At 48.8% G+C, this 11,369-nt stretch overlaps 4 protein-coding genes across 4 annotated transcripts; 1 reads left to right on the top strand and 3 right to left on the bottom strand.

Moving 5' to 3' along the window:
- Positions 1–56: 56 nt before the first annotated feature.
- On the bottom strand, positions 57–605 carry N7515_009622 (CVNH domain-containing protein; the record flags this gene model as incomplete). The annotated part of the gene is made up of 4 exons (XM_056670366.1): positions 57–97; positions 170–285; positions 336–346; positions 402–605. The coding sequence occupies 4 exons, from the start codon at positions 603–605 to the stop codon at positions 57–59; spliced, it is 372 nt and encodes a 123-aa protein (XP_056518165.1).
- Positions 606–1,793: 1,188 nt separating this feature from the next.
- N7515_009621 (uncharacterized protein) lies at positions 1,794–2,907 on the bottom strand (the record flags this gene model as incomplete). Its single annotated transcript, XM_056670365.1, has 3 exons — positions 1,794–2,183; positions 2,243–2,673; positions 2,745–2,907. 3 exons carry the CDS (start codon positions 2,905–2,907, stop codon positions 1,794–1,796), a joined length of 984 nt encoding a protein of 327 aa, XP_056518164.1.
- Positions 2,908–3,463: 556 nt separating this feature from the next.
- Positions 3,464–4,530, top strand: N7515_009620 (uncharacterized protein; the record flags this gene model as incomplete). The annotated part of the gene is made up of 4 exons (XM_056670364.1): positions 3,464–3,728; positions 3,784–4,116; positions 4,211–4,290; positions 4,348–4,530. The coding sequence occupies 4 exons, from the start codon at positions 3,464–3,466 to the stop codon at positions 4,528–4,530; spliced, it is 861 nt and encodes a 286-aa protein (XP_056518163.1).
- A 343-nt stretch (positions 4,531–4,873) lies between these two features.
- On the bottom strand, positions 4,874–10,621 carry N7515_009619 (putative DEAD/DEAH box helicase; the record flags this gene model as incomplete). Its single annotated transcript, XM_056670363.1, has 4 exons — positions 4,874–7,928; positions 7,982–9,825; positions 9,879–10,536; positions 10,596–10,621. 4 exons carry the CDS (start codon positions 10,619–10,621, stop codon positions 4,874–4,876), a joined length of 5,583 nt encoding a protein of 1,860 aa, XP_056518162.1.
- Between the last annotated feature and the right edge of the window lie 748 nt (positions 10,622–11,369).

The raw sequence follows: 11,369 nt of genomic DNA, 5'->3' as shown, positions 1-11,369 counted from the left end.
TCATCCCATCATCCTTGTGTCGGTTCATTTCATGGACTGTGTGCTTATCGTTCGATCTAGCAGCGAAGCTCGCCGTGGTCATTGCTGATGCATTTGTCTATGAACCAACCTGTTAGCATTCTTGCCAAATTCACTTGTCTATCCCCAGAATGTCTGGGCATGAACTTACTGAGATCAAGGGTCGTAGCGACGTAGTCGTGGTTACGCTCCGAGTCGCGACAATGACAGGTGAAATCGGCGGTTCCACGAAGACTGCAGTTGATGCAAGAGCCGGAGTAGTGACCGCTGACTTTGTTAGAACTTTTGCTAGGTTACTCTTCAATTTGACAACTTACTTCTTTCCGCACTATAGACAGGTTAGAATCAGTTAATCATATGAGTTCAGAATGCACATATCGTACCTTGAGCTTGCCCTTATCATTCTTGATACACCGGTTCAGATCAATGTTGCTGAATCTCAGCTGCCCATCCTTCCTTTCCTGGCACTGGGCTCGCAGAGTAGTGCCGTCGCCGTCGATATTTCGGCAGGTGTTGGCGAACTTGGACGGACCGGCCAATGCCATGGCGACGAAGGGGAGGAGTCCGAGGGCCTTGAGGAAAAGCATGGTGGATGTGACTGGGGGTATTGGGGTAATGGTCTTTGAGTTGAAGCTGCTGTGTAGTGATACTGGAGTTGTCGTGAAAAGTGAATATGTATTGGATTCAAGGGCATAGCTCCTCGTTTATATAGTAATCGTTAATGCCGAGATTCCCACGAGTCCAAGACATCTAGCTCTGGGCAGATGCAAATGCATCAGATCACAAGGAGCAAGAGAGCTACGATGACTCCTTACATTCATCAACAGGGCCAGATATGAGGATAGAGCCAAGTCAATGTCACGTCTGTCGAGGTCATAATGCATGAGTCCTCTTCGGTGACGTCCATTGCTGCTCCGAAGCTGGGGTGAATCTTGGCTGCACACGGATCTGACACATGGAGGATTATTACGGATGACTGCTAGAAATGCTTACGAACTAGATGTTGTATGTAAGCCTGGAAAACGTTCGCAGTAAACAGACTGCCGAAAAGATCAGCGCGAATAATACCAAGCACCATCCATGTCTAATAACGGAAATAACTCGAAGCCGGTGATAAACCCCTATTACCTTCCAAGCAAAGAAGTAACTGTACACGAGGATAGCGGTGTGTGTAAGGCTGTCTTGCCCCATGTGCAGATCATATGCGAGCATTGATCTCCAATGTCGCTGTAAGGGGCACATCTGCATGTTTCTTCTCACACGAGCCTGCCACTAACAAGCCCCAGTTACCTCATGGCTAAAACCGAGCCAACCAATGTCGAATTGAGAATGGCTTCCATGCCGTTGAGCAGGCCATTGCATTGATGCAACCCTCGACCAACCACAAGTGCAACCTACTGTAGCTCAGTACATGTACAGTAGCTCTACCTCCTTTATACCCCACACTTGGCTAACACGTTTGTTAAGAGCTCGAGTCAGCATGTCCTGCAAGCCCCTTGTTTATGGCAAGCCCCCTTGATTCAGGGCTCTTATCTCTTGTGCTTAAGTTACTGCGTAGAATGACTAGAAGGATTTGCCGAACATAGACTTCAGCACGCCGCTGGGAGGCGAGTTGATGGCGATCTTTCAGAAGTGTTTAATTCTATTATGCCTTCACTGCCTAGGTGTAGGTGGCGGAGCAAACATAACTTGATGTTACTATTGGTTTCTCGATCTGTAACTATAGCATAAAGTACATGTGTGACAAAAATAGATTCCCCAGCAATCCACCACCATCACTTTGTTTTATTACTGGCATGGAAGCAGTTGGCGAGGGGCATGAAAAACATTTGCGAATGGAAAAATGCATTCGAGTTAGCATGAATAGGGGTGCTATGTTTGGGACCATCGGACGCCATGGCAACGGGCTTTTTCTCAACGGGGCAGCCACGGCGACTGTTATGATGCGGACGACTGGTCGGAATGAGTTTCTTCTCAGCGAGCGTCTCGACGACGGGCTTCTTCGCAGCGTGATGCCCGCACTCCCGGCAAACAGGATTCTTCCGAGTGGCAGAGTGCGCCAGTGTCTCTCTGTGACAATGAAATGCCTTACTGACAATGTATTCGATCCGCCCGATAATCCGATGTTGCTCTTTATCCCAAGAGAGTGTCTTAACAATCATATACTAATTAGGACCAAGCTGTCAGCCACAGAACTGTTTTCACTGTTTCTAATGTCCCTTACCCGGCTCCCATTGTTGATATGCATGAATATCCATGTTGATCCGTCAGTCATCACACCATGGATAGACGCGTCTTTCCTTGCGAGCTTGCGAGTATTGTGTAGGAGCGCCATATTTTCAAGCAACTTCCAGCTCTCAGAGGCTGGGTTGCTGGACTTCATGACTATCATATTTGTTTCCAGCTCGCAGTGGTGTCCATACCACAGAACGTAGTCGATGAGAGCTGGGCTTTGCCCGTCATTCAGTCCCGCCCTGTCAAACTGACACTGAAAGCTCCAGTGCGGCGGGGTTATGGATCCGTCGGTGTCGAGGCCTTGCTCTATGATCTTGTGTGCAAGTAGCGTGAGGAGAAGGGATTCCGTCCTTAGTGGGAAGAGTGGGTGCTTATGGCCCTTTCGACCAGTGATTATGCGAAGATCGTCCCATAGGTATACTGTTGAGCTGTAGGTTAGCAGTCGATATATCCTTGAACCTGTGTATGAGACCATGAACATGGAACCTTACTGAGATGTTCCGGGCAACTCCAGCTCTTTTCACCCCAGTGAAATCGTATCTTGTCCCACCACGTCGGAGGTGAGAGATTGAAGTCTCTCACCACCTGTTGAAATTCCTCAGTCGTTTCGACCATCGCGTGGTTGTTCTCAGTCAACTTGAGTAGCTTCACCAAGCCTGGTAAAAGGTGTGGGATAGTTGAAATGTGCAAGACAAGCTAGGCAAAGTCTTTGAGTAGATGTAAGTTGATCTTCCGAGATGAATCATGGGAGACATCCCATACTAAGCACCGACACTCTTTTCGGAAACGGGGGGATGAAGATCTAAGGTTCGCCCCGAGCTTTCCTCTACCACGGTAAGCCAGCCACGTTGCCTGCATACATAGCCATTATGATACTAGTTAGGCTCCGACAGGTTAATAGAACTTGAGTTGATTGGATTGATTGATGCCACTCACGGTCCCACGGTTGACCCTTCTCAATTAGTCGTCGGGGCCTTCTGACTCTCCCTACTTAAAGAGACCTGAGTAGAGACCGAGTTATTCATACTTTCTTCTCTCCAACCACAGCTTACTGCATACAACACTATCTTCTCGGTATATCTTCTACCTCGAGCCATCTATTCCCCAGCAATCTATCAATTTGGTCATAGAGCCTCTGTCTTAAGTCTTCCTCGCTTCCAACTACAGGCTCACTGATCCCACCTTTTCGTTGTACCTCGCCCCAATCATCATGGAGCCACTCGTCCGAGAGTTCGCATATCCCGTGGAAAGTTCGGCCACCGAGGTCAACAACATTAATAAAAAAGCCATTCCGGGGACTGGATCGAGTGAAACGCTTTTCGGTGGAGATACCGAAGACCTCACCCAGCTACCCAAAATGGACATAGCCGACCTCGAGCATATCGACTTCGTACGGCAGTTCAAGTTGGTCCATAGCTCGCCCACGAATTTCGGGCTTTCACCCATCAGTATTGTCACCATACCACCTTACATGAGTACTGTCCCCATCCATCGGCTCTACTTCCTATTCCGCTAACTTATACAATACAGAGGATCTGTTGGATGACCATCAGCTCGCAACGAATGGCGCACCCACGAACAAGGCTTTGGTGAAATGCCGCGTTGAAATCGTCATCCTGATAACGTTGGCACACATCAAACACCACTCGCATTCTCGCGCAATGAAGTTGCTGGACGTCCAATTCGACTGTGAGATCCACCTTGCCTGGAAAATCAACAGGAAGAATTTCAATCTATCAGGCACCGTGGACTACTCGCTTTGGGACGGGAAACCCTCTGAATGTGTGACGAATACCGTTGTTGTGAAGACCGAGACGACGGCCTGCCTGCAGCGTGGGATGTATCAGTGTCTTACTTATATGGGTAAGTGTAATCGAGTTTACTATCAAGTTTGCATTGGAAGGTTTGTTCTGACATACACGTCTAGCAATGATACACCATACACGGAGGCGAGCAGGGGTGCCTGATACATCAATTTTTGGCATCGCCACTGATGGGTTCGAGTGGATTGTTATTCGCATTCGTCCCGATGGCCATGTAAGAGACCTTCCTAAATTGAAATCGCTGATATATGGTTACTGATCTGATTTCTAGTATGCCACTAAGAGTTATCAGTGGGCAACTGAATCGGTGGAGATTGTATCGATGTTATACATGATCTTCAACCATGCTGTCGGAATCAAAGTCTCAACGAGCCACAAGAAGTGGAAAAGGTTGATGTCATCGTCTTCGTCGGACAAGTCTGATGAAAAGGCGCCCTGGCGCAAGCGCAAGTGATTCCAATGCCTCGCTACGGTGGTTGTTTGAGACGATGGAAATCGTCAAAGTCCAAAGTGCTCTCAACTCTAGGTAGTCAATGTTACTATTACATTACTTAGCGACTTTTACTCCGTAACTAGAAGAACTGAAGAATAAAAGGAACTAGGAAGCCACTGAGGAAGGTCTACAAATCAGGAAAAGAGACGAATTGACCTCAAGAATTAGTCGCTACATACAACACATTTGGATCGTAGTACTCTCGTATGCCGACGTCAAAGAATGTACGTGAGAAGTCTTGAAAACAGATATCGACTTGGAAAATGCACTAGGCGGACTTTCTCGCGTTAGTTCTAGAATGCATTTACGCCCACATCGCCCTGAACTTAGCATCAAACTCAGCATGTAGTTCTCTGAACGCCCGAGCAACCAAGAACATGGATTTATCCGGGCCTTCCATAGCCTTTTCCGCATTGCGGAGGGCTGCAGCAGTAGGTTTCACGGGTTCTTCCTCCTCCGGTTCATCCTCCCAGCTATCCACGACCACCTTCGCACGGGAACGCACGAGGGGCTTCACAGGAGCGGCTTTTTCAGGAAGGCCAGCGGACTGTAGATTGGCCTTGGCTTCATTTCCAGCATCCGTCAGATCGATGGCCTTTTCTTCCACGGTACTCTCTTGGATATCACCACCGCCAGTGAGATCGAGCAGTTCTGCATCGATATTGCCTCCGGGATTAAGGTAGCCCTCAATGCTAGTCTTGACGGTCGCGAGGACCAACGAGAAGTCGTTCAGCAAGTACCAGACATCTCCACGGCGGATGTGGTTCTCAGTCTCCAATTGAGAGACCATACCATGTTTGAAGAAGTCAAACAAGTATGCATTGAGCGGCGTCGCGTTCTCTTTGGCTGAAACGGCCACATACGGGATGACTGAATCTTCGAGCCAGACTCCGCTGCGGACCATCTCGCTGAGATCATGGACCGTGTCGCAGATATCACCGTTGCCTGAGAGCCCGTAGAATGGCGATACGATCGATGTGCTGATATGGTCAAACTGCGAGAAGCCGAGTTCCTCGGTGGACCTTTCTCCACCGCACTTGTTCCCACTGAATGGCAGGTAACGGTCTGGTTCTTGGACATGCTGGCTGACGAAAGCGGAGACATATCCCGAATAGATATCGAGAACCTGTTGGTTGTGAGAACGTAGGGCAGAGACTGCCTTCTTGGGCAGAGGTGGAAGAGCCACCATCGAGGATGGTTTCTTTGCCGTGGTCTGGTACCACTCTAGCGTAGATCGGCGCAGAGGGATCCGTCCAAACAAGTGTGCCATTACTAGCATCAAGTCTCGGACTGTTCGCTCGGGCTTTCGCTCAATGTCTTTGCAAAGCTCTTGCAAGTATCCCGACTGCAACAGGGCGTGGAAAGCAAAGCTGGAGTTCTCTGTGTAGTACAGGTGAGAGACACAGCCTGCGAAGTTCATAGGCGATCCGCTCATGGTGAGAAGGTGACTCCTTCGAAGATACTCGATGGAGAATCGGAGATGATGCAGAACCGTATCCTTCATCTCAGGGCCACCGAGGTAGATCCGAGGACATGACAGTATCGAGTTGATTGATTTCACAGCAGCTGCGGCTCTGTTGGAGCCATGCTGCAAGATGAAGAGTCGCAACACCAGACTGGTAGTGATAGGGAAATGGCCGGTCAGACTGGGGAGTCTCGAACTGATTAGCCGTTTCGCTTTACCAGAGGGGACCTGCTGGAAAACGACATTTCCCAACACATCGAAGCCACGTCGGCCTGCTCTTCCGGCACCTTGTCGGAAGTTTAGGGCTGTCAAAAAGATGGAATCTCCCGAGAAGACGACCGTTTTGCATGGCATGTTGATACCCAAGGCCAAAGTACCAGTCGCAATGACAACTCGCAAAAAGCCTTTTCTGAAGAGGATTTCACAGATTTGACGGTACTTGCGATTCATTCCTGCGTGGTGGACGCCGATACCCCTCTCAAGGGCATCGATCAACCATTGAGGTACCTGTCGATACCTCAGAGAGTCGGCATATCGATCAAACTCGGAAGCGGGGACCTTTTTGAAGTCTGCCAAATGGAATCCTTCCACTGGCTTATTCGGGTCAAATAGATCAAGCCAGCTGAAATCGGAAGATGCTGAATCTTTGGCTTGGTCTGCTTTGGACATCGTCTCATCACCTTCGTTTCCTGCTCTCTTCTTCGTCGCTTTTTCGAGCTTCTTCTTTCCTGAACTCTTGGATGTCTTCCACTTTTCCCATCTCTCAACCTTGTCTTTCCACTTCGGGCTTTCCTCTTTCCACTTGGCCTCAGACTCTTGTAGCTTTGTCGAAAGCTGTTGGCAAATATCTTCACATGCAGTGCGGTCGTAATTGAAAAACAGCGCCGGGAGAGCATTCTGGGCATGCAAGGAAAATATCAGAGGAAGTGTTGTGTTGACTAGGTCATCAGACGGGCTATTCAGCTGAGATACAGCCTTAGATGAATTCTCGTCTGCTTTCCCCTCAGATTCTGCTGCGGGATCGAGGCTGCGTTGGAGGAGCTCAAAGGGAGAATCATGATCTTTCATCCACTGTCCCAACAACACTTTGAGGTGCCTTTGCCATTCGATGACATGGATTTTCTGGATGACACCATCAGAGAAAAAGACAGATGGATCCAGAGACGGGTCAACGGGGAAGCGAGCTGTTTGTAGCCCCTTCATTGCTTTCCATAAAGTAAAGCAGTCGCGGGGCTCAAGATCAAGGTCATCTGGTATCGATCTGGTACGGTCCACGAGACTGGTGACGGGATGTATGAAAGTCATGTCTCCTGCGTGATCCAGACCCAGGCGTGGCAAGCTAACAGTGCTGGGGAACCCATTGAATGAGAAGTTCGTACGAGGCTGGTAAACGTACTTTCGCAGATCGGAGTATCGATGCCGATGCTGAATCATCTTAAGATCAATTCCGTTCGTGCGCTGTGCAGAATGCAACCAATCGTAGAACTCGTCGGGATTTCCAATAGTAGCAGATAGAGCGATGATGGGGCATGGAGCCATGAGTAACAGTTGCTCCCAAATGACACCATCCTCAGCTTGACCGATACAGTGAATCTCATCGAAGATAATCCGCTTGATTCGTGGAGTCCATGCATTGGCATTTGCGGGAGCGAGCAGCATGATCTGGAGAATTTCGGGAACCGTGACGAGGATTTGGCAGCCCATGGGGTTGTTAATGCGATAGTCCCTTGTGTGGATAGCCCAAACCGACTTTCCGGTTGTTTTGGCAGGGAATGTTTTGGAAAAACGGGCTTGCACTTCTGCTGCAATCTGATTGACGAGGGCCTTTGTGGGAGCGACATAGACGAGGATTCCGTCATTGTCTTCCTTCAATACCTGTCGCATCGCGTAGAACCTAGACGAGATTAGCATAAGTCTGTTGTTCGTATCCATCATCGTGCAACTTACGAGATGAATGTCTTTCCTGCACTCGTCGGAGCCACAATGAAAGCACTCTTCTTTGCATCTATTTGGTCCAAGACGTCGCGCTGCCAGCTGTCGGGCTCGAAATCAGGCGTCCGGGAATCGGGTTTTGAGTCTATGCTGCGGTCCATGAAAGGCCCGCCATGCAAAAGCTGAAATTCCACTGGAGTCATTGCAATTTTCATGCTCGGTGCTCTGGTGGGAATTTCGAACAATTTGAAAGATAGCGGGCTGTCAGTGTCCGCACGGAGCTGGACCGCTGGCAAGCCAAGTAGCTGAGAGATCGTCCCAATGTATTTCGCGATAGCAACAGAGATGCCCTGCTTGATTTTCATGAGACGGGTGGCAATTTGCCATATGGTTGTCACAACTGAAATGTGCTTTTCAGCCTGGGCATCTAGCTTTTCGGAAGAGATGACTCGGACCAACGTATCAACCATGCAAGTCAGGACTTCGGCCTCGAGGACCTGCCGACTTTCCTTTGATAGACCGTTCAAGTATTCGTTGAGCTTTGTGAAACGAGTCACCAGATTGCTGCTTTGCGCAAACTCGTCATCGAAGACCTTCTTCCATTTCTGCCTCTGTTTTTGGGTCGCTTCCTTTGCCTTCTGTTGAAGATATGCCGCGGCGCTCTCTCTGGTACTACTGGCTTTACCTGTAGAAGGCTGGAGTTTCTTTTTGGATTTCGAAGATGTCTCGATGTCTTTGGTGGTTGATGGAGGCTTTTGGTGAGACTTCTGGCGAGTATCGCTGGAAGGCCCGACAATAATCGGCTCTGGCTGCAATATGCCAGCTGATCCCGTGAGGCTCGCAGCATAGTCTCGCATCTCGGCCATAAAGAATTGGTTCCGCTTGAGAGCTCGAGAAGCCTGCTGCGGCGTCAGGATGATCTTCTTCTGATCAAGAGGTTTTGAGGTATGCCAGTGGCTCTTTTCCTCAAATCCTTGGGCAAATTTCCCGTCACTTTCCATGTCAACAGAATCGTCCACGGCAAGGTGAACGGGCTTCAAGTGTTCATCAAAAACTGGGTTGCTAAACGGCAGCACTTTTTCGAAGCAGTGCAAGAAATTTGGGACTAAACGCTTCTCGGGTGCCGATTTGCCGTTGACATCTTTGCCAGGACCGACAATAACATCCCCACTTGCCTCACATTGTAATTTTGTGTTGCAAATATGGTCCACCAAGCGCGCAAGGTTGTTGAAAGACGAAATGGTGACGGGCGAGAGGACACTATTGATGCCGAGATTCTCCACCATAAGCTGGACTTGGAAGAACAAAGTTCCATCCATGAGATCGGAAAGGTCGCAAGGCAAGTCATGGTGCTTCATAGCCTCTTCCCAGAGCTTTGAGCTAAGCAAGGCATTCGCCCTTTTCACAAACTGGTTGAAAAATCTCAGGTTCTTCGGCTTGGCGGATGTGATGGATCGATCCGATAGTCGGGCATCCTGCAGTAGGGCAAGGTGCAGAAGTACGGCTTCTGCTCCGATCCTAGTGTCGCGGTCGTCTGCTTTATCGCCCACAAGCATAGTGCTCAGAGTGACTACAAGAAGGCATTGGCGCTGCGACAGCCCGGGCTCTCCAATGACTAGTTCAAGGGCTTTGCCTATGGGGGCAAGATCTGACAGTTCTTTGACGTCGGAATTTTCCGTCACATCCTTGCCTTGGTCTTGATAGTTCTCTAGCTTCAGTTCGGAAAGTGCTTTCCACAAATGGTTCGGGTCGGTGTGTTGCTCTTGCTTTTGACCGACCGTTTGAGTGCTGTCTGTTGCGGGGAAGTCCGGCAATGTGCTGAATGTTTTCATGGACTTTTCGATGATCATTCCCATGACCTGTATGCATTGTAAGTATGTTGCCAACGTCTTTAGTGCTCGCGAAGACTCACCTTTGTGTCGCGGAATTCGAGACTGTTAATAAGAGAAAGATTGTATCCTTGTTCAACGAACCAGTAGATCATCATGCGGAACGTGAACCTTGAGATCTCCCCTCGCTTATCAACGTATGTGTCTTTGCTGTGACCATATTCGAGCTCATCATTGCTGGATTCATTCTCGGAGTCGCTGGTATCTGTATCACTGGCCGTATCACCATTTCTGTATGGAGACGAGGCCCCGTCATGGCACATAAACAAATAAGCTCCTGAGCTCAGCAGATGAGCTTTGAACTCATCGGATTCATAACTGTGAAATCTGAGAGTTTGGAAGAATTGTGAAGGCTGGACACGGATGGCGATAAGATGTTGAATGATTGCCTCGCGGGCGAGGAAGTACCTGTCGTGAAGGTCGCTGTGCACACCTAGGGGAATGCATAATGGGGCATTCTGCTCGAAGAACACAACTTGGAAGACACACTTGCGCTGTTGAAGCTTCTGCAACAGCTTCTCGGCAAGGTAAGTCGCATGTAGAATCTGGAACCCCGGGTTGAAGTTGAGGTTCTTGTGGGAAAAGCATTCAAGTAGAAGTGAATCACCGTCGATTATGAAAAGTTCGTCGCCGGCGAAGTCACCAACGAGGTCCACAACTCGAGCGTCTAGGTCGTTGTACCTTGATCGATAATTAGTAAGGAAATAGAAACACCAAATATGGGTAAAGCCAATGCTCACCAGTCTAGCACCACATGGCGATCCATGATATGCTCAGTATGTGATAAATGGGCTAGACAACTAGCAGTCAATAGGTTATTAGTCTCGAATTTTCTCGGAATCTTGGAATCACGAATGTGAGCCAGTTATGGACTGTGAGAAAGTGACGTGAAAGTGACGAGGAGGCAAGAGAAAGGAACGATCGTTCCCTAGGGGTTCCTGACCAGAAGGTAGGTGTTTTGGCAAACATATGCGTGTAGCAGAAAGAGGGGCGTCAAACAGAGTACATTGGTACTTAGGAGTAGGGTATGCAAGTAGATACAGGGTATGGACTTGATTGGATATGGGTTGACATCGACTCAGCAACGACCTTACCTATTTTAGCACATGGATTTATGCAGCGTAACCGGTCCCTTTGTTAAATTGTGATGTAGTTGATTGGATGAACAGGGACTTCAATATTGTTGATTGTTGTTAAAATTGTCAATGATTCTTTTGATATCTGTAGGTGGTGTGTCCAAGAACCGACAACTATTTTGGGCAGAAAACTAGCCCCACTTCTCCGCCCTTGGGGCTAAATCACATCCGAACAGATAAGATCAAGTCTGAGAGAATCGCTACCTGTCATCTGGGCCAGGGCCGTGTCCAGTGTCTCACTATGACTGGTCCTTGGAACGATGATCTATAAATAGATGAAGATCTGAGGCTTGGGAAGGCACAAAAACAAGCTCTGAATGTTTGTAGACGTATGCAGCCCATGGGCAAAATTCGACCGCCAAGGCCCAGCCGCCCAGG

The sequence above is a fragment of the Penicillium bovifimosum genome (assembly GCF_028826915.1).
Source record: "Penicillium bovifimosum strain IBT 22155 chromosome Unknown utg000007l_segment0_segment0, whole genome shotgun sequence".
Classification (NCBI taxonomy): domain Eukaryota; kingdom Fungi; phylum Ascomycota; class Eurotiomycetes; order Eurotiales; family Aspergillaceae; genus Penicillium; species Penicillium bovifimosum.
This window is presented reverse-complemented; position numbering and strand designations above follow the sequence as displayed.